Below are 20,406 nucleotides of genomic sequence, written 5' to 3'. Positions count from 1 at the left end.
CGCTTTGCCGCCACCGCCTCCAAAACCCAAAAACCACAACCAAAACCCATCCGCCGAACCCCCGAGAGACCCGGAGAGATCCCCGGAGGGGTTCCCGGAGCCTCCCCCTGGTCATTGGTTGCGGTTCCTCCCGCAGCCCTGCGGTTCTTAGACTTGGCAAGGGAACCCCCGGTCTTGGCCCCGAGTTTCGTGCATTCGAAGTCGTGCATCCTCTTTCAACATCACCTCGAGACCATCCATTGCTACGACGGCCCAAGCTTCGAGTATCTCGAAAATGCGAGGGCACGGCAATTATTTGTATTGTTCTAACCCGCTAAATAAAACTAGTCCCGACCACAATGATAGCGTCAGGAACCTCTCGCAGGTCGGCCTTGACCATGTACCCTACAACGACATTTACCTGGATCTCTCTTGAAAAACCCAGGTCGAGCCCGGTCGCGGGCGATGAGCTCTAGATAAGGATTCACCACAGGCGTTTCCTTCCCCTTGTTATTACGCCGCTTCTTGGCCGGTCTCGGCCCGGTGCGCTGCTCCGTAGCCTCGTGCGCGCGCCCCCGTTTTGATCTGCGGGGAGGCGGCGGGGCCTCAGAGCCGGACTCATCAGAGCCGGACTCGACGGACTCGGGCTCGGACTCAGACCCGAACTCGACGGAGGGCAAAACATCCTCCTCTGCGTCCGTTTCCGTTGACTCCGTTTGGAGCTCGTCCTCGCTGTCAGTCTCGGCGCTATCATCCTCTTCCTCCTCTTCTTCGTCATCGTCGTTCTCGTCAAGGACCCTAGAGGGCGCATAAGTCTCATCAGTTGAATCATCACTATACCCGACAATCGGAGCCTGGATGTACTCCCACTCCTCCGTCGCCCGGCTCGGCCGCGCCCTTTTCCCGATGTTCGCCGCCGTTGCCTTTGCCATGCCCGAGCTCCTTTTCATCCATGCCTGCTGCCGTTCCAGCTGTGAGAGTGAGAGAGCCGTGTTAGTTAGTGCTAACCTGGCTGCCTGGTTGTTTGGCTGCATGGGGCTGGCTTGAAGGTGGGGGGGTAAACGTACTATCTCAGTTTGGGTCTCGATCTTGTTGGCAAGTGCTTTAGCTCGCTTCTTGAGCTTTACTAGTCGCTTCTTTTGCCGCTCATTTTGCTTCGCCAGCTGGTCGGCTATATTTTTGCTGTGCGCTTGGAACTGGTCGGCCATGCTGAGGTGCATGGCGTGCAGTTGGCCTGTCACCTCTAGTGTTATGGTGCGGGCGAGCGCGCTGGTTTTCTCGAGCACCTCCTGGACTGCGTGCCTTTCCTCCACCCCCGGTTGGGGAGCAGAGGTGGGGATTGGCGGGGCATGGTTCACCGACTGTGGTACCCGCTGGAGGCTGCATTCCGCGGGGGAAGGTGGGCTTGCAGGCGAGCGCGGGAATGGGCGATTTTCCGCCGGGAGCGAGGCTGAGGCGGGGAGTTGATGGTCCTCCTGGCGGCGAGGCGCCTCATCAGCTCGGGTCCCGGCGGGGGTCTTTGGGTTGGTCTCGGTGGTTAGGGGTGGGAACCTCGCCGACATGTGCGGCGTCTGCTCGGTATCAGACTCCTCCTTCAGTTGGATTGGGCGCCTGGCGTTGGGAGTTGGCTGCCTGCCTTCGTTTTGCGCCGGCCGCTTCTGGCTTGCGGCTGTCCACTCTTCCCTGGGCTGCCTTTCTCCCAGCTTCACCTGATCCGAATATGACAGGTTGTTCCTCCGACGTGGTGATGTGGCGCCGTCTGGTTGATGGCGAGTATCATCCTGCTTCTTGTGGCGCTGGTTATTGGTGATTGGCGTTGTGGATTGGCCATCTGATGGACGTTTATTTGGGTAATTGTCTTGCGGCGGCGGGCGGTTTGGTCGGGTTGCTGACCAGTTGTTTTTAGGCTGGCTCCTCTCTGGCTCCTGGCCGTACCGCAACTTGTTGCCGGGCTGCTGGGGATTCGACTGCTGGTTTTTTGGCTTCTGGGGGCTCGATTGCTGCTGCTTTGGCTGCTGCTGTTTCGGCTGTTGGTGGTTCCACTGCTGGTGGGCTGGCCGCTGGTGGGTTGGCTGCCGGTGACTTGACCGGTAGTTCGACCAGTGCCTCCTCGGTTGGTTATTACGTGATCCCGTCGGGGGCTGAAGGCTACCCGAAGCGACCGAGTCTTGTCCTTTCGACTGGGCAGTCAGCCAAGGATTGGTGATTATCCGGATTGGGGTATCATTGGGAATTGGATCCTGTCAAAATCAGTTAGTGGATATCCGTGCCGGGCCTTTTCCGTTACAGACCTGGTCGAACCGTTTCGAGGCGTTGCGCATCGCAGCTTCGGCTTCTCTCTCTGCTTCAAGCAACCGTCTGAGTGTCTCGGGATCAGTTGGCGGTTTCGCCTTCCGAGGAGAGCTCACAGTTCGGTGGAAAGAGGCCTTTTGGACCTCTTGTTGAGCTATATTTTTGGGAAATTCGGAGGATACTTGAGCTGCGTGATACTCGGCTTCGAGATCCCACATGCGCTTTCCCTTGATACCGAGCTCCCAGCACTGTTCAAGTCTCGGATGCATCCCTGCCGGCTCGGGACGAGATCCGAACTGACAAAGGGGACTGGGCTGATTGTCGAACTAAAAAGTTGTCGCCATTATGTGGCGGCTTGGAAGGGTCTGGCAAGGTGTGGGAAAAGTTAACGCCTAGGTTGTGAGCCCTAATTCCATCTCAACCCTCAACATCCCCCCTGTAGTCACGACCGCGCCGCGAAACCGGTCGTTTGGGGCGTGACAAGTGACAACCCAACGGCTATACCATTTACCATTTGGGCATGGGCCGTTGGCGGCGTTTGTCTAGACACACTGAGTCGGGATGGCTCAAGATACCGTATCGGGATTACTATGCTACACCACCCACGGTAGATTTCATTCACTATCTTACTTTGAATAGGTTTCGCATTTTTCCAGCTCGGGCTTGGGAATCTGCATCTGGAGAAAATAGTGCGGAATCGTATTCTGGGCTTGATCGGATCTACTCGGGGCGAGCCATCGCCGAGAACACCGGTCGCCGCATTGCCGTAGGGAATCCCGCCAGACCATGTCAGTACCTCTGCCGGTTCCCGGCTGACTCCATCGTGGTCGAACTGTAGGAGGCTTTGAGCTGTCTCTAAACAGAATGACGCGGGATACGTGGTGGCTGTTGAGGCTCAAAACCCAAAGTAGGACGCGGCTTGGAACTCGTATATCCACATAATTGTATCACCACGAACCAAGTGCCCTTCTACCGTCACTCGCCATACCCGTAAGTCCCCCCACTCCTCCAAGGCCTTGGCTTTTGAGTCTTACAAGAGATATACACAAAATACCACCCCCACCCGACTCGAAGACTACTCGTTTGTTCCAACCCCCACCACAACCTACCTACGACTAGGAGAGTACCCTGGGGTAGGCACGGGCAACAGCGCGTATCGGAGAGCCAGCCACCCGGAGCCGAAGCGGTACCTGCGGGTCTGATACAGCGGGCATACCGCAACAAACAAGCGAGCAAGAGGGGGGTCACTCGTCTGCTAAGGCTGGATGGACGTGGGAAGCTACGTGGGATTCTGAGTGCGTGGCACGGACTAGATGAGGTTGGCTTCAAGTCAATACAGAGATGTTGCCTACCTAAGGCCTTGAACCCATCAGATCAGGTCATTTCTTGTCGGGTTTCCCACCATCTAAGACGAGAAACCACAGCGGGCGGAACACAGCCCAAACTGTGAGCTGTTTGCAATCCCACAACTTAAGTCCAACAACCCACACCAACAGCCAGTTCTCGGGGCCTCTCACGGCTGACTTTTGCACTTCGTTCTCACGTCCCATTGTCACCACACAGTCGACCTCAGTCGGATCAGACAAACAGACATCGATTAACAACATGCTACCCCAGAAGGTCTACATACTTCCATAACATGCAACCGCTCCTCCCACAATCACAACCTCGCAACCATCCGCAGATAACGAAATCCCAGCTTTTAATGCCCTCGCCCCTCCATGTCATAACCCCGTCCGTACCCCACAGAACCTGTCCCCCCCAAAAGAGGCAACGCCAGCCCCGTGCATTCTCACCAAGAACCCCAGACAAAGCACCTGGCGCAGCGCAGATAGAGGAAGGAAGAGATGTGCCCAGGAGGACAAACGGATGGAATTTCACGCGCTCCAGCCTGAACCTAAGGCTTTTTAACCTTAGCCTAAAGCCCCGCCTCAACCTCAACCGTACACAGCAACAACAGCAGTCTAATTGACAATCTCCTCCGATTCCTCGAGGACCTCCTCCATGATCTCCTCGACGACCTGTTCCTCCTGCTCCTCGCCGGCAGCGGGGGTGATCGCGGCCGTCTTCTGGCGCAGGAGCTCGGCGACAGGGTCCTCGGGCAGGCCGAGGGCGGCGCGGTCCTCGACGAGCTCCTCCTCCATGGACTCGCGCCAGGTGACCCACTCGAGGAGCAGGCGGCGGCGGGCCTCGACGACGGCGACGTCGGCACTGCTAATGCGGTCGGCGTCCTCCTGCTCGAAGACGCGCGAGTACTCGCGCAGGTTCTTGCGGATCTGCTTCTGCTCCTCCTTGGTCAGCAGCGTGGCCGGTCGCGGGCGCCACGACCACTGCTTGAACTTCTCGATCGCCTCCTCGCGCAGCAGCTCGCCGCGGAAGTCGTAGAGGTGGTAGCCGTTTTCCATCTGTGGGTATGGGTCAGTGGGGTGGTCGTCATTGTTTTGTTAGGGAGTTAGGGTGCTTACCGCGTGCTTCCACGACGACGCCCAGGTGGCGACGTAGCGGCCCGAGGGATCCCACTCGATGTCGGTCATGCCGTAGTGCTCCGATGTGTTCATAAGCTGCAGGTTCGCCGTGAGGTCCTTCTCGCCTTCCGGCTTCTCGCCCTCAAAGTCGACATCGAAGAAGTCGAGGTCGGAGCTCTGGGTGTTGGCGATGGCGGCGACGACGACGAAGCGGCCCTTTGGTGACCAGTAGATGGCGTTGCTGTTCTTCTTGTCAAGCGTCCGCAGGTGCTTGAAGTTTCCGATCGCGTTGCCCTTGGCCTTCTCGGGGCAGAAAAAGGCCACAGACGTCTTGGGCGCAACGGCAACAGCACCAACCGGTTCGGGGGTGGTGATGATGACGAAGCGGTCACCCTTGGGCTCCCAGGCAAAGTTAATGACTGTGTCCTTAATGGTGTCAACCACCTCGACGGGCACACCCTTCTCCTTCACACGGAAGATCTCGAGCGTTGTCGCCTGCGACTTCTTGGACTTGGAGTGCCGGTCAACCTTGACGCAGATGTAGGCGGAATCGGATTGCCAGTGGAGCTTGACATCTGAAACGCTGAAGAGGTTGAGTGACCGGACGATTTGCTTGGAGGGGATGCTCATCAGGCCGACCCTTGCGGGGTTGCTGCCGATTTCGGGTGTCCAGAAGCAGAAGAGCTGCTCGTATGTCTTGACGCCGTCCCGGCGCGGGGTGGCCGGCGCCCACTCAAAGTCCATGACGCCCTCGATCTTGATCGCCGTCTTGTCCATGAGGTTCATCTTGGGGAGCTCGTACACGGAGATGGAGGTGCCCTGGTTCAACCTTGCTACGTACTTGTCGTCTGCGGACCACTTGAACGCGGGCCAGGGGAACTTGGCCGGCTTCTTGGCCGGGTCATCGCCGGTTGCTGGTGTATCTTGCTGGGCAAACGACCGGAGGGGCTTAGATGTCTCGAGGTCCCAGATGACATAGTTCTTGCCGTCGTCGTCGAGCGACAGGGCGGGGTGCCCACTGTCGGGGATCGAGATGGGGCGGTTTGACCAGGTGACCATATACTTTTCGTTGGGCGAGAAGGCGACCAGGTTGACGAAGGGATGCGGGAACCGCCTGAGCCTCGCCCACGACGCGCCGCCCCAGAGCAGTACGCCCTGGGCGTGGACGGATGTGAGGTATGTCCCTTGAGGGGACCACTGGACGAAGGTCTCGGTCCATTGTTGCCGGTCGACGATATTCTCTGGTTGGTCCTTCTCGTTGTTCCAGAACACACCCACCGTCTCCCCCCTGAACATGACGAACTGATCTCTGCCACGCTCGCTCGGGTCCGCCATGAAAGACCGGAGGTGCTCCTTTTCCTGAAACTCTTCGATCTTGGGCGCCGTGTACTCCTCCTCAATGCGGCCCTCCCGCCCGTACCGGTCAACATCAGTCATCTTGTTGACGCGCAGGGTGTGCTTCTTGTCGAGCGGGGTGAAGTCGAGCTGGCGCACGGCCGCTGCGGCCTCGGCGGGCGACGAGTATTCAACAAAGGCAAACCTATGGGGGTTAGCGCAACGGGCATTTTATGGTCGCAGAGCCCTGCGTTTCCACCAAGAAGCGGCATACCTCAGCGACAAGCCATTATCGCCCATGGGCATGTAGACCGAGTCCTCACTAACCCTCCCGACCGAGTTGAGCTTCTTTAGTAAAAACTTGACGAGCTTCGGTTTTTGATCCGCGTTGACCTCGGGCAAGCCGTCGACAACGACGAATGTGTCATAGCCCTGCTCTAGCTGGACTTCGTATTTTTCGCGGAGATCCGAGATGTCGACTTCGTCCATGTCGAAATCCTCCTCATCGAGGTCCTCATCGCGCAGGTGATCGAACGACGGCGCCATGCTGGGCAATCAATCGGGCTAGTCCGTATCGTGGGTCTGTTTCGAAAACGGATGGGTTGCCGATGTGGTTGTGCTGCCGCGGGGACTGGGGATCTTCGTCGTCGGGATAATTGACGAGATTTTGTGCGCGCAGAACTTGGTGGGGTTCAGCCAGATACTTTGGGAGTTGAGAAATTGCCCCACACAGACTGTTTATTTAGCAAATGCGGGTTGTGTTTTTACCACGATTATTGGGGAATGCTTTGGAATGTAGCGCAGCCTTCGAAAAGAATCAAATGTGACAACAGGGTACGGATTTGCTTGAGAGTTTCTACACTATCTGAGAATTAAACTGCTTTGTCTTATTCTGTGTAAAGTGCGAGCCTGACATTTTCGTTTCAGGTGGCGGCCAACTGTAGAAAGGCGGTGAGAAGCTCTTCGAAATTTTGCCATTGCTTGGGCAAAAAGTCCAGCAGCTTCGGTTGCCCTGCAGCAGCGCCTGCCTGGTCCCGAGCTGCCCCTCCTCTCCGCCATCTCGGACCGTTACTTTAGCGGACCTCATCCCAAAGACTTTCGGTTTTTCCAGATACCCCGATATTGTCTTCGTCATGGTGCGTTTTATCATACCCTTACATTTATGATTTTTAATCTTTTGGGCCATTGCTAACAAAAACGGCAGTCTTCGTTCAGCCCCACCCAGATCTTCGAGGAGGGCACGACACAGGAAAAGGGAGAGAATGCCCGCCTCGCGGCCTTCGTCGGCGCTATCGCCGTTGGTGACCTGGTGAAGAGCACACTCGGGCCGAAGGGCATGGACAAGATCTTGCAGTCGGCGTACGTTATTCAAGTCGGACCGGTGTTTGATGATGGTTGTGGGGCTGACAAGGGGTGGCAGGTCAACCGGCGAGATTATGGTCACCAACGATGGTGCGACGATCCTCAAGGCTATCGCTCTCGACAACGCCGCAGCGAAGGTGCTCGTCAACATCTCCAAGGTTCAGGACGATGAAGTTGGCGATGGGACCACATCTGTGACGGTTCTGGCAGCAGAACTCCTGCGTGAGGCCGAGCAGCTAGTTGCCAGGAAGATTCACCCCCAGACCATTATCGAAGGTTATCGGATAGCCAGCAAAGCAGCATTGACGGCACTGGAAGCGTCGGCGGTGGACTATAGCAAGAACCCGGATGCTTTCAAGAAGGACCTCCAAGCGATCGCCCGGACCACCCTCAGCTCGAAGGTGCTCGCCCAGGACCGTGACCACTTTTCCCGGCTAGCCGTCGATGCCGTCCTGCGGTTGAAGGGCTCGTCGGACCTCAGCAACATCCAGATCATCAAGAAGGCTGGTGGCAAGCTCAGCGAGTCATACCTGGACGAGGGCTTTATCCTGGACAAAAAGATCGGCGTTAACCAACCGAAGCGGCTTGAGAAGGCCAAGATCCTCGTCGCCAACACATCCATGGACACAGACAAGGTGAAGATCTTTGGTGCTCAGCTCAAGGTCAGCTCGACCAACAAGCTGGCGGAGCTCGAGCGGGCCGAGCGTGAGAAGATGAAGGCCAAGGTGGAGAAGATCAAGGCGCACGGCATCAACTGCTTCATCAACCGGCAGCTGATCTACAACTGGCCCGAGCAGCTCTTCACCGACGCCGGCATCATGTCGATCGAGCACGCCGACTTCGACGGCATCGAGCGCCTCGCCCTCGTCACGGGCGGCGAGATTGCCTCCACCTTCGACCACCCGGAGCAGGTCAAGCTTGGCCAGTGCGACCTTATCGAGGAGGTCATGATTGGCGAGGACACGCTGATCAAGTTCTCGGGCGTGGCCGCCGGCCAGGCGTGCACCATTGTGCTCCGCGGCGCGACCGACCAGCTGCTCGACGAGGCCGAGCGCAGCTTGCACGACGCGCTGGCCGTGTTGTCGCAGACAGTCGTGGAGCCGCGCACCACGCTCGGCGGCGGCTGTGCCGAGATGCTCATGGCCAAGGCCGTCGAGGGCGCGGCCACGCGCGTCGAGGGCAAGAAGCAGACGGCCGTTTCCGCCTTTGCCAACGCCCTGCGCCAGCTCCCCACCATCCTCGCCGATAACGCGGGTCTCGACTCGGGTGACCTCGTCGCCCGCCTCCGCAAGGCCATCTACGACGGCCTGAGCACCTACGGCCTCGACCTGATGAGCCCTGGCGGCGGCATCGCCGACATGCGCGAGCTCGGCGTTATCGAGAGCTACAAGCTCAAGCGTGCCGTGGTCAACTCGGCTAGCGAGGCTGCAGAGGTAAGTTATCCTTTTCCCGGAGGCCTAGTTGTTGGAGGGCGTTTGTACTAACTTGGCTGCAGCTCCTCTTGCGTGTGGATGACATAATAAGGGCGGCGCCTAGGCGGCGGGAGAGGTGAGCGGGGAGTTTATGCCGCGGCGAGGGTGTTGCACTGTAGAGTACCATAGACGGGCCGAATACAATGCTGAAGCCATTGCGTGGAATATTACCGTGACTGTTTTGGGGTGTTTGGGGCTTTGGGATATTTGTGCGCGGTATTTCTTACCCCCCCCTCCCACCCGATCTCAAAGGCCATCGCCCATCCACGGAACGAATAAGGCGTGTTCCGCTCCCCCATGCAACCACCCACTCAGTTGCTGTTGTCTGGTTTCTCAGGCCGTTACACAAAATACGGAACTTTACAACAAACGGCCTCCTCTAACACGTCTGCCTGGCTAAGCCAAAGTCGAGTCATATGACTCATATCCTACCGATCATCTTTAGGTTCCGTGCCCTAACTACCTATCTCTGTGTGACGTCAGCGTCTTCTTCACTCTCTTCCGTGAAGTAGCCACCTGTCGGCGGTGGCCTGCTTGATGTCCGTGCCGTGGTGGCTCTTGGATTGCTGGTTTGGTGCTGGTTGGACAAGCAGGTAGGGTGGGCAGTGTGGCCAGGGGAAACTCTGAAGACGCCACTTTGTGTGTGCACGTGTGATATGTTCGCTCTCGGAACTCGTGGCACAACATGCTCCTCGATTTTAATAAAGTGAAATACCAGGTCTCTTTCGCTTATCGAAGACAGAGGTGTAGCATCCCCAAGATTGACTTTCTCAAGTTTCAAGCATTCGTTTAGGGGAACCTGTTCAGGATGTCATGCCAGCACTGGACAGTCAGTGCCCAGGGGGAAGCGGGGGAGTGACAGGCCGTCTTACAGGCGAGGCAGATAAACAAGGAGCGCCACAGCTCCGGAACTAGCGGACCGAGACGTTCGCCGAAGCCCAATACGGAGCTCGGCCGTTGCAACCGGAACGTACCGAGGTGGGAAGTTGGGTTGTGATACTTTATCCTAAATAGCCTGGCCATGGCACGCCTGGTCTTGGTGAGCGTGTTATGTCCTCGTCACTCTCGTTCCGCTTGTGAAATCCAAAAATGTTTTACAGACTAACAGTTCCTTTCCAGCATTCGTTCATGAGGTTTGGTTATGATGCAATAACTAGGTACCTACGCTTGGGCGGGTACACAGAGTTTTGATGAAGTCGAATGCTATGTATGGTAGACCCTGCATGTTACTAGGGTGGGATACCTATATTGTCTATTCCCCAAACCGGGCTACATTAGACGAGTCGTGCCGGCCTGGGTTGCAGTGAACGATGGGGACCGACAGTTGTCGGTGGTTCGGTACACGCTTGTTTATTTATAACACGGGGCTTGCCGGGAGGTAGGGAGGCTACTATAGGTATTTAAAGCTGGTTCTGAAGTAGGGCTTTCAACCCTTTGCGATTCTCTCCACAATTAGCTCAGACATACCAGCTGTGTGCTACAGAAGATCTTGGTTAGCCCCCTGAAAATGGCTCCCCTTATACGTTCCACAGTTATCGCCTTGCTCTCCTCCGCCGTCGCCGGCCATGGCGGCATTTGGAACTACTCAATCGCAGGGGATTGGCGTCCCGGGTACATGATACACACCAGAACCCAGACCAGCGTCACCGGCCACGTCGGCAAGAACCCCAACTAACCACTCTCCCCCAGCTTCTTCCCCTACTACCCCGCCGAGGGCCAGCACTCCATCCAGCGGCACTGGATCGACTTCAGCCCCATCGTCGACACCACCTCACCCGCCCTCGTATGCAACAACCCCGGCGACTACGCCGAAGAATACGCGACGATCGACGCCGGCGCCGAGATCCAAGCCTACTACCCGGGCTGGCCGCACGACATCGGAGCGGTCGTCGTGTGGATGGCCTACTGCGGGCCCGACGCGGGCGCGTGCTCGTCCTTCAACGGCACGGGCCGGCACTGGTTCAAGATTGACGAGGCGGGCCTGCTGTCGGGCGGCATGCGCGAGGGTTTGTGGGCGCAGGGGAAGCTGATCGCGAACAACAACACGTGGGCCGTGACCGTGCCTGAGACGCTCAGGGGCGGGGCGTATCTGATGAGGCATGAGCTGGTTGCGCTGCATGTGCCGTTCAAGCCGGAGTTTTACCCCGAGTGTGCGCATTTGTATGTGGTCGGGTCTGGGGATGAGGTTCCAGGGGAGGAGTATCTTGCGTCTATCCCTGGGGTTTGGGAGGATGATGGTAAGGAACTGCTTGTCCACGCTGGGGTGGGTGGCGAACACCTTTGCTGATTTGAGGTCCAGAGCCTGACCTGCATCTTAATATCTACGAGGAACCGACATGGAGTAGAACGGAATGGGCGATCCCTGGGCCAGCGGTGTGGAGAGGATCTGGGGAGTAGTTGGAGCTCTTGAGAGGACAGGGGTAGGTAGGGCACCTACGTTCCGCTGCATCGTCGAATGGGCTGGCGCCCAGTCGTTGTATCAAAGCATCTATTTCTTACTATTTTTTGATCTCTCGGAGAGGACACCGGCAACCAGGGATAGTGTGCTGGGAGAGGGGCCCTGTTTGATGTATATGGCTACTTCAAGGAGGAGGAGGGTGTACGATTCCAAGGACAAATTCCAAGGTAAGACAAGACAACTAGGTTAAGAAGCAGCTAGTATTATATTCAATTTATATATAGTACTACTATTACACGTTTCGTGACGAGCCGGATCACCGACCCCACCGCCCCCGGCGTCAAGATGAAGCAGGCTCCCAAGTTTTGAATCCAAGCCTGGCTAGGCGGATTACACTTGTAGTTGTATTAACGATCTGTTTTGAAACTCCTAAGAAGACTGAGGGTTTTACCAAATGCGGAAACTGGGTGCATCCGGGACAATGCGACTGTGCTTGTCGTTAGTTCTCCCATTTCCGTCTTGCAATGTTTGATTATAGTCAGACTCAGGGGCAGTTTCTATTTGGAGGTCAGACTACGGAATCACCAGTCTTTCCAGTCGCGCACAAATTCTGCGCCTATGAGAGCAACATTGTATAAGAGATTACGACTACGCCGGAACAAAGGGCGGTATTAGTTAGGTTCTGGGCCAGAAGTTTGTCTAGTTCGTGTACCATCCTTATATCTGAAAGGTCGCTGGACCTGAAGGTGGGTGTTTCGACGGTTGGCCGGGCAGTTTGTAGTACAATCCTGGCATCTCATTTGCAACGTCTTCCTCTTTCCGATAACGTACTCCACCCCCAAGTCGCGCACACCCCCAAGTCGCGCACTTTTGACCGTGCTACGACCTCCCAACCCCAACTTGGAATAACTTAATAGCAAAAAATGGCATCGCAATCCAAAGAGAGTAGAATCAATCTTGCTATTCAGGCAATACAACGAGATAAGACTTTCAGTCGGCGACGCGCTGCCCAAAACTACAATGTACCCGAAGCGACCTTGCGCGACAGGATGAACGGGAAGACGCCGAAGCCCGAATCACGACCTGCAGCTCACCGATTGACAGCAATTGAAGAGGAGGCGGTTGTTCGGTATATATTGGACCTAGATACGCGAGGATTTGCACCCCGACGTGCTGGTGTTGAAGATATGGCTAATTTGCTGCTCGCGCAACGCGACGGGGGACGGGTCGGCAAGCACTGGGCCGAGAAATTCGTCAAGCGACAACCAGAACTCAAGACGCGTTTCAATCGTGTATACGACTTTCAGAGAGCCCTCTGCGAAGACCCAGAACTTATTGGCGCGTGGTTTAAGCTTGTACACAACATGAGGGCGAAGTACGGCATCCACGATTGTGACTTCTACAACTTCGACGAGACCGGCTTCATGATGGGCGTCATCTGCGCAGCTATGGTAGTGACGCGCGCCGATCGACGTGGAAGAGGCAAGGCAGTTTAGCCTGGCAATCGGGAATGGGCGACGGCGATTGAGTGCATCAACGGCGAAGGGTGGTGCCTCCCACCGTTTCTCATTGTTCAAGGCACTTACCACCTCGCCAACTGGTATACCGAGGGCGAGCTCCCACTCGACTGGGCTATCAAGCCAACTTCCAATGGGTGGACCGACAATGAGACCGGCCTAGAATGGATCAAACATTTCGATAAGCACACAAAGTCTCGTACGAAGGGGGTGTATCGGATGATTGTGCTTGATGGGCATGAGAGTCACCTGTCGGCCGAATTCGAAGCCTTTTGCAAGCAGAACAACATTGTCACCATCAGCCTGCCGGCTCACTCATCCCATATAACCCAGCCACTCGATGTTGGGTGTTACAGTGCCCTAAAAACGGCGTACGGTCGGCAAATCGAGCACTTCGTCAGAGCGCATATCAACCACATCACCAAGGTCGAGTTCTTCCTCGCCTTCAAAGCCGCCCACTTTGCCGCCATGACCGAGAGCAACAACAAAGGGGGGTTCAGAGGTGCAGGTCTAGTACCTTCTGACCCCGAGTCAGTGATATCCAAGCTGGATGTCAAGTTACGGATGCCAACACCAACTGGTCCCCCCTCCGCCGCTGCCGATCCTTGGTTCTCCCAGACGCCACGGAACCCAACAGAGACTGTCTCACAATGCGAGTACATCAAAGATCGGATTGCCCGTCACCAGGGAAGCTCGCCAACATCAATTCTCACTGCTGTCGACCAGTTTGCGAAAGGGACGCAGGCATTGGCGCACTCGGTGGCCCTAATGACGGCTGAGATAGGCACCTTACAGAAGGCAAATGAGGCACTGAGCAAGCGCCGAAGGGCCAAAAAGACACATGTGCGTCTTGGAGGATCACTTACTGTAGGAGATGCACATGATATATTAGCCCAGAGAGAGGTGCAGGAACAGGTAGAGCGTGAAACGCGGGAAAATGGTGGTCGGCGTGCTCGAACAGGGACGGCTCCACGGCGTTGTGGTAAGTGCGGAAAGCCCGGGCACAATGCGCGCACGTGTCAGGGAGACGGAGAAACATCTGATGTACATGATTTAAAATAGTTTCAGTGTATTGCGGTTGTTGTGGTGGTGTAATTGATGTTTCCTATCGGTTCACGGTCAAAAGTGCGCGACTTGGGGGTGTGCGCGACTTGGGGGTGGAGTACGTTATAGGAAAGGAGTGTAACGAAGTCTCACACGGTGTGATAAGCTAGGTACCTAGCTGTGGAAACAGTCAAGTAAATAATACACCCACTGAACAGCCAGCCTCGGTTTAGTCGCATAAGGCCAAAAAAGAAACCATCAACTCTATGAAAATAAGTTGAGCTAGAGAGGCTAGCCAGAAGATGTTCCAGCTTTTCATGCCGGTCGCTGCCATCACCAAAAACCTTTCGAACACCCGGAAGAGCTATCCTATACAACTCCCCCGCTCTGGCCACTTGTCCTAACGCGGCGTTAACGCCCCCCAGATTGGTGACAGCATCTAAGAAAGGGACAAAGGTGACAACCTCTTCACCCTGAGACTTCTGATAGCCTTCCACCACCCGCTCAAACATCACTACGGCCTCCTTAAATCGCCCTTGGTTCTTATATATGCAGCCGAGATTGCTGACTGCCTGGAGCGTCGCTATATGCTCTGGTCCCCACACCTTCTCCATGCCTTCTAGCGCCCGTTTGATCATCGCCTCCGCCTCGGGTCGCCCTTGCTTTAAATAGAGGTTTCCAAGGTTGTGAACGGCAGCGAGCGTTGATATATGCCCCACCCCGTACAGCTTCTCCTGGCCTTCCAGTACACGCTTATATATTACCTCTGCATCTTCGTATCGCTTTTGCTTTCCATAGAGGTCGGCAAGCCTACCGAAGGTTATGAGTGTCGATGGGTGGTCTAGTCCCAACACCTCTTCGTAGCCTTCTAGCGCCCGGTCGTACAGTGCTTCCGCCTCTGTATATCGCTGTTGGTAGATATAGACGTGGCAGAGATTGCTGACTGTGGAGAGGGTTGATTCGTGCTCGGGTCCCCACACCTCTTCGTTGCGTTCCAGTGCCTGCTTCAACAATGCCTCTGCCTCCTCATATCGCCCTTGCTTCGCATAAAGGTTTCCGAGATTGTTAAATATTTTAGCCATCGAGATATGCTCCGGTCCCTGCACCTTCCCGTAGCCTTCAAGCGCCCGCTGGTACAGCGCCTCTGCTTCCCGATATCGCCCTTGCCCTACATAGAGGATGGCGAGATTGTTCACTGTGGTGAGCGTTGATATGTGCTCGGGTCCGCACACCTTCTCCTTGCTTTCGAGTGCCCGTTCAAGCATTGCCTCTGCTTCATTGTATCGACCTTGGTCTTTATAAATGCTTCCGAGATTGTCGACTGTGCTGAGCGTTGACATGTGTTCTGGTCCCCACGCCATCTCCTCACCCTTTAGTGCCCGTTTGTACATCGCTTCTGCTTCCTTATATCGACCTTGGTTCCGATATAGGAGGCCGAGATTGTAGATTGCAGAGAGTGTCGACGTGTGATCTGGACCCCACGCCTTTTCCTTGCCTTCCAGGGCGCGGTCGAACATCGCTTCCGCCTCCTTGTATCGCCCTTGGTTCGCATAGAGGCGGCCTAAGGCTCCTGGTACCTCGGCGCTTTCCCCATCGTTCTGAGTTTCGCCTAGCAATTGTCGGCATCGCTCAGCATGGTGCAACAGCCTGCGTTGAATCAACCAGTGCTCCGGAATCTCCTGTGATGGCACATGCAGACTTGTACACTCCATTGCCAGCGCTGCCAATACCCGCTCGTTCGGACGATTCAGGACGTGTATCATCCATGAGTGCACACAAGCGTGTACGCTATAGCCGCCCGACTCCGACCCGTTTTACGCCGTTATCGAATGTGCTTCCACGAGTCCGTGACTGCAGAGCACCCGCATGTTTTTGTCAAATGCGAGCCGGGTCGCTGTAAGATCTTGGAGCCACTCCGGCCCATCCTCTGTACCTCCTCGTCGTAGCAACTCGTACCACAAGTCTTCGTTGCCGAAAAATGCCCACAATCGCAGCAGCATCGCTGCGGGTTCGCCCTGGCGGCGGATACTCGCAAAGGAGATGTTCCAGGTCGAGTACATCGCACGATTCTCAGACGTGAGGAGTTGGGGACTCAGCTTCTGCGACTGGCCCCACGCACTCTCGTAATCTTGAAAATATTGTCCCCACGATGTCGAGACCTGCGTGACGTATGTACCAGCTGTCGATACGGTAAGCGGCAGGCCGTCAAGTTTGCGGGCAAGGGCCACGGCGGCAGCGTCTTTCACCGGGAGAACTTGTCAGGGGCTGTGCGTAGGTTGAGGAGTAGCCACGTACCGTCTTGGATTCCAGTGCGACCCGACGTCGTCTCTAGAATGCGAAGGCTGTCTTCTGTCTTGCGCAATTTTTCCAACCGCAGAAGTTCACCGATTTGAGCCGTTGATGATCGCGTCGTCAAGATGACCGCTCCATGATCTGTATCCGGGAGGTACGGGCGAATATCGTAGCCTTCTGGTTCTGGTTGATCCGCCTCGCCGTGCCGGCCTGAGCTGCCACTGATACTGTCTCCAACTGGTGCTTCCACGGTGTCGCCTCCCATCTTGGGGTGGTCATGATTGTCGTAGATCAACAGCCACCGTCCATTCGTTGGTTCGTCTAGCCACCTCCTAACAGCCAGCGATGCATCACCATCTTTGTCCGACACCGCGGCCTGCATGTAGCTCAGGTCAGGGTGCTCGTGCAGGATCCTCACAGCTGCACCCCGAAAGCTCTGGTTCAGCGATGTTTTGTTCAGCCAGATCGATGCAGGATGGTCATTCCTGTGCCGCTTCATGTATGCGATGGCGAGCTGCGTCTTGCCCATGCCCCCCAGGCCGTGCACAACAACAGTGCAGCACCCTGACTATCTGCCGAGCTTTTGGTGTATCCATACAAGCTACTCTTCTCTGGTAACAAAGTGACTTGTTCCAGTGGTTCCCGGCAGATTTAGTGATAGGGAAAACCTGTTAATTTTGCCTCGTACTGTTTCGTAAACGGCGCCAATTCAGATTGACGACATACATGACTGGGCTTCCCTACTATTATTTACCCTTGTTTCCCTTTCCTCACGCTGTTGCACAGTGCCCGTGGCATCTGTGGCCATGATCCGCAGGTGCTCCGACACCGTCACGTATCCGACGTCACTTTTCGAAGAATAACGAACCATGGAGATATGATCAGCGTGGATAACTATCGGCTCAGCGTTTGCGTGTCCTACGACAACCGCTGACGCCCTCGGAACGACCTAATACTGCTTAGTGCCATCTCCCGTACGTAGCAGCGGACGGAATCACGAACCATAATTCTCGGCCCCAGAACGGTCGGGGTTGCATACTCTTCGAAGGCATACTTTGTCACAAAGTCGTTCATGATCGGTGCATATTGCCCCTGCTGTTGCTGCAACCACTCCGAGTCTCGCTCGAGATGTTTCAGTAGTCGGTCGTTGGCGGCTACGAAGACAGACGTGACATTGCCGAGAACTCGCCCTAGCTGCTCGCCGTTGACGCCTTGATGGGGAGTTCCCATAAAGAAAATGCCATAAGTTGATAGTTTGATTGATCGGTGATCGGCTAAGGCACCCTGCCGAGCGGCGTCGGAGTGAATAAGCGCCTAATGTTGCCACCTGTCAACAAATGTTTCTTGCGTCAAATCGAGCGGATTGACCTACACTTTTCAAAACGAGCCCTCCCAGATTGTGGGCGACAAAGATGATCGGTCGGTCGATGGACTAGAAAGTCTTAGGTTCTTAATAGGGCAGGATGGCAGCTGGTGTACACCCACGCTCGTCAATTTCCGCTTTCTGCACAGGTCGGACACCAGGGTTCTCGCATGATCGTAGAGATACTGCCAGCTTGCTCGGTCAGCGGTATTGGTGTTTGCGTCGTAGCCCCAGCAGAGAATGCGCGCGCGTGGGAGGTCTTCGGGGAGGAGGTCTCGGAGCCAGTGGACGCCGTTTCCCGCCGTCCATGTTTTCGCCCGGTGGCCGTTGAGCCCATGTAGTGCGACGATGCTGCCACTGTAAGCCACGAAGAAGCAGGAACATGGATCAAAATAGGTCACATACTCGATGATCGGATCGTGCCCCTCGGAGACAACCTCTAGACCTTGCGGGTGCTCTTCCATCGGACCGGGACTCGGTGCGCGGGGCCGGGATAGTGCCCACTTCGTTCGATCCACCAAGCGCGAGAATTCCGATGAAGCCATGCCGATTGTTGTAGTTGTTATATCATAACCCGAGGCTTCATATTGACTGAACATCACTTCCATCAGACGAATTAATCGGTCGCGAGTGCCTACCGTACCTACCTAAAGTAGCATGGCAAGTACGGTTGCCCCCACAAGCAGGTACGGTTGCTACATCCATCGCCCCGTAAATTCTACCGTCCTAATTGGCCAAATCCATAGCAAATGGCCTCGGCTGACAGTCTGACACAGCCTGAGGTGCCTGATAAGAAGCAGGTTCCCGCCCTGTGACTTCCTTATAGAGTTGTATGTATTGACAACGATAGGAAATAAGCTCCTTCCTGAATTCAACTCTCTTGCTGTAGATCAATTCTAAAACATTGTAAAATTCTCTCCTGCTTTTTTCGTAATTCCTATGTTCAATTCCCTGTCGTTGGTCAGATCTCGGTTCTGCGGCCTACCGTCGAGTCCAAGAGGTTCGACTAAATGCCGAGTGGGCCAACGTTCGCGCCAGCCTCTTCATCATTTAGAGATGTGAATAACATAATAAGGAGCTTTAGTGCTGGGCGCCAATGACCCTCGGCGGTGGTTTCTACAAATACCTGGCGAAGATTGATCAGGGTTCGGTTTAAGCATACAAAAAAATGAACCCACTGTCGGGCGGTGGATGGGTGGCAGCTGCCCCTTCCATCTCGTGTCCAGGGGAGGCAGGTAAGGAAGGTGCCTGCCTTAGGTTACATAGGTAACACACAAACACAGTTGAATTTTCGCACTCGAATCTTACTTTTGAGTTTTCTCTTGTTTTCGATATGGGGAATTGTTCCAACAACTTATGTAACTTGGGTCGTTGGGATAAGTTATTATTTGGGCTGGTGAATACGTTCGTGGCAGCTGGCTCCACAAGTCAGCGATCTGCATCATGGTGGGAGAACAATAGCAAGTATGTTTATCATATGAACAGGTTATTATTTTGCTTAGACTGGAAATATTCTGGTTACCCGGCGTTTGGGCCCTCATAAAACTCCTCCGCTCAACCTAGACCATCCATGCCCGCAACCTCCAGGTCAGCCAGCCGTCTTTGCCTTCGCCCTTCTTTTTCTAAACAAACAACAAAAGGCGATATTATTTAACCTCTTTTTTGTTTTTTTTTCTCTCCCCCCCCCCCCCCCCCCCCTCTCTCTCTCCGATAAAAATGCCGGCCCCTCGCATGTTGCTCTTCGACTTTTTCCCGCGGGCTGGTTTTCTTTGGTAGGTTAAGCTCGAATCCTATCACAAACTTGACCTGCTTACAACATAATAAAGTGGCTAACATTACACATGGCAGGCGGCGTTGGCAGGGTTCGCCGCGCATCCTGCGCTCAAGTAGCCGGGACACAGTCGTCCAGCGCGCCCTTATCGTGACAAGCGGCGGCCGGGTTGGACTGCGGAGGCGGGATGCCCAGAGACTGATGGTCGGTGCGGTAAACCTCGTGGCTGAAAAGATAAACGGCGAGTCCGGCATCCGCCCCGACGAGGGTATCATTGAGTACCTCGAGCAGTCTGCCAACTTCTCTGAGCTGTCCAAGGCCATCGGGCCGGAAGTGTGGTGAGTGCTCCTCCGGCTATGGGCCCGTACTCATAGTTTCCCAAGTTGGCCTGCCTCCTTTTTTCTGCTACGGGGTATCCCGCTCCCCTGCGAATCCGATTACCGTTGGCTAGGCCCTTTCCATACCCATCGCTAACACCTTCCCCCCAAAATTTAGGACCGAGCTCATCTTCCAAATGGCCGATGCTCGTAGCAAGTACAAGCGCCGGACCCCCCAAGCGCTGCAGGACAGCGACAGCAACCAGGTGACGACCCTCGCGCTCGCCGTTGACGGCCTGCTCGCCGCCGCCGGGGATCGCTGGTACGTGCCTCCCTATTGACCCTACCCCTGTGCTCTCAACGAAACAGTTCTACACCCATACCATACTCCGCAAATTCAAGTTCTTCCCCACAACTCAACCCACTACCCTGCTTGAAGTTTCACCCCCCGCAACCTGCCTATGTTGGCTAACACGCGCACCCCCGCGCCACTTACCTAGGGACTGGTTAGCTCTGGAGTTCTACGCCTACCCTCACCTGATGGGAGAGGAGATGGACTACGAGATTGATGAAGATTCGTCGGAAGAGGAAGGCGATCACGACAAGAAGGAGGAGGACCCCGAGGGTAAGGACAAGCCCAAGGACAAGGGCAAGGGCAAGGACAAGGACAAGAAACCCCCCGCCCGGGAGATGGAGGGGGATCGCCCTCGTCGACGCAGACTGTGAGACCGGGATGGGGATGTCAGTGCCGGAGACTGGTTTTGGTGTGGGCTGGTTCGTTGTTGGGTGGATGAAGCCT

General features: G+C 55.6%; 7 protein-coding genes across 7 annotated transcripts; 3 read left to right on the top strand and 4 right to left on the bottom strand.

Moving 5' to 3' along the window:
* Positions 1 to 347: 347 nt before the first annotated feature.
* On the bottom strand, positions 348 to 2,540 carry F5144DRAFT_497902 (uncharacterized protein; the record flags this gene model as incomplete). The annotated part of the gene is made up of 3 exons (XM_066786234.1): positions 348 to 950; positions 1,047 to 2,219; positions 2,271 to 2,540. 3 exons carry the CDS (start codon positions 2,538 to 2,540, stop codon positions 348 to 350), a joined length of 2,046 nt encoding a protein of 681 aa, XP_066640467.1.
* Positions 2,541 to 3,849: 1,309 nt separating this feature from the next.
* F5144DRAFT_584167 (eukaryotic translation initiation factor 3 subunit B) lies at positions 3,850 to 7,097 on the bottom strand. The gene is made up of 3 exons (XM_066789605.1): positions 6,346 to 7,097; positions 4,737 to 6,276; positions 3,850 to 4,676 (listed from the first exon to the last, which is right to left on the bottom strand). The coding sequence occupies exons 1-3, from the start codon at positions 6,615 to 6,617 to the stop codon at positions 4,236 to 4,238; spliced, it is 2,253 nt and encodes a 750-aa protein (XP_066640466.1). The 5' UTR covers positions 6,618 to 7,097; the 3' UTR covers positions 3,850 to 4,235.
* F5144DRAFT_540215 (chaperonin Cpn60/TCP-1 family) lies at positions 7,098 to 9,125 on the top strand. The gene is made up of 4 exons (XM_066787141.1): positions 7,098 to 7,207; positions 7,276 to 7,430; positions 7,492 to 8,866; positions 8,929 to 9,125. Exons 1-4 carry the CDS (start codon positions 7,205 to 7,207, stop codon positions 8,983 to 8,985), a joined length of 1,590 nt encoding a protein of 529 aa, XP_066640465.1. The 5' UTR covers positions 7,098 to 7,204; the 3' UTR covers positions 8,986 to 9,125.
* A 1,287-nt stretch (positions 9,126 to 10,412) lies between these two features.
* On the top strand, positions 10,413 to 11,192 carry F5144DRAFT_606213 (glycoside hydrolase; the record flags this gene model as incomplete). The annotated part of the gene is made up of 2 exons (XM_066791478.1): positions 10,413 to 10,516; positions 10,595 to 11,192. The coding sequence occupies 2 exons, from the start codon at positions 10,413 to 10,415 to the stop codon at positions 11,190 to 11,192; spliced, it is 702 nt and encodes a 233-aa protein (XP_066640464.1).
* Positions 11,193 to 14,378: 3,186 nt separating this feature from the next.
* F5144DRAFT_633030 (uncharacterized protein) lies at positions 14,379 to 16,685 on the bottom strand (the record flags this gene model as incomplete). The annotated part of the gene is made up of 4 exons (XM_066792522.1): positions 14,379 to 14,399; positions 14,470 to 15,473; positions 15,798 to 16,103; positions 16,160 to 16,685. The coding sequence occupies 4 exons, from the start codon at positions 16,683 to 16,685 to the stop codon at positions 14,379 to 14,381; spliced, it is 1,857 nt and encodes a 618-aa protein (XP_066640463.1).
* F5144DRAFT_584156 (uncharacterized protein) lies at positions 16,417 to 18,177 on the bottom strand. Its single transcript, XM_066789604.1, has 5 exons — positions 17,925 to 18,177; positions 17,642 to 17,870; positions 17,529 to 17,588; positions 17,159 to 17,470; positions 16,417 to 17,105 (listed from the first exon to the last, which is right to left on the bottom strand). Exons 1-5 carry the CDS (start codon positions 18,125 to 18,127, stop codon positions 16,866 to 16,868), a joined length of 1,044 nt encoding a protein of 347 aa, XP_066640462.1. The 5' UTR covers positions 18,128 to 18,177; the 3' UTR covers positions 16,417 to 16,865.
* Positions 18,178 to 19,235: 1,058 nt separating this feature from the next.
* F5144DRAFT_551232 (uncharacterized protein) lies at positions 19,236 to 20,333 on the top strand (the record flags this gene model as incomplete). The annotated part of the gene is made up of 4 exons (XM_066787680.1): positions 19,236 to 19,291; positions 19,368 to 19,628; positions 19,786 to 19,929; positions 20,108 to 20,333. 4 exons carry the CDS (start codon positions 19,236 to 19,238, stop codon positions 20,331 to 20,333), a joined length of 687 nt encoding a protein of 228 aa, XP_066640461.1.
* Positions 20,334 to 20,406: the final 73 nt, after the last annotated feature.

Source organism: Chaetomium tenue (assembly GCF_020726465.1).
Source record: "Chaetomium tenue strain MPI-SDFR-AT-0079 chromosome Unknown F5144scaffold_6, whole genome shotgun sequence".
NCBI lineage: Eukaryota > Fungi > Ascomycota > Sordariomycetes > Sordariales > Chaetomiaceae > Chaetomium > Chaetomium tenue.
This window is presented reverse-complemented; position numbering and strand designations above follow the sequence as displayed.

What these genes read in the sequence shown, in the direction of transcription:
- F5144DRAFT_584167 (XM_066789605.1), bottom strand. Translation starts at nt 6,617, where the DNA reads ATGGCGCCGTCGTTCGATCACCTGCGCGATGAGGACCTCGATGAGGAG. An exon ending in GATAATGGCTTGTCGCTGAG is followed by an intron (nt 6,277 to 6,345) that starts GTATGCCGCTTC and finishes TAACCCCCATAG; the next exon opens with GTTTGCCTTTGTTGAATACT. An exon ending in CGTCGTCGTGGAAGCACGCG is followed by an intron (nt 4,677 to 4,736) that starts GTAAGCACCCTA and finishes CCATACCCACAG; the next exon opens with ATGGAAAACGGCTACCACCT.
- F5144DRAFT_540215 (XM_066787141.1), top strand. An exon ending in GACAAGATCTTGCAGTCGGC is followed by an intron (nt 7,431 to 7,491) that starts GTACGTTATTCA and finishes AAGGGGTGGCAG; the next exon opens with GTCAACCGGCGAGATTATGG. An exon ending in CGGCTAGCGAGGCTGCAGAG is followed by an intron (nt 8,867 to 8,928) that starts GTAAGTTATCCT and finishes ACTTGGCTGCAG; the next exon opens with CTCCTCTTGCGTGTGGATGA.
- F5144DRAFT_584156 (XM_066789604.1), bottom strand. Translation starts at nt 18,127, where the DNA reads ATGGAAGTGATGTTCAGTCAATATGAAGCCTCGGGTTATGATATAACA. An exon ending in GGGCACGATCCGATCATCGA is followed by an intron (nt 17,871 to 17,924) that starts GTATGTGACCTA and finishes TTACAGTGGCAG; the next exon opens with CATCGTCGCACTACATGGGC. An exon ending in GAGGGCTCGTTTTGAAAAGT is followed by an intron (nt 17,471 to 17,528) that starts GTAGGTCAATCC and finishes TGGCAACATTAG; the next exon opens with GCGCTTATTCACTCCGACGC.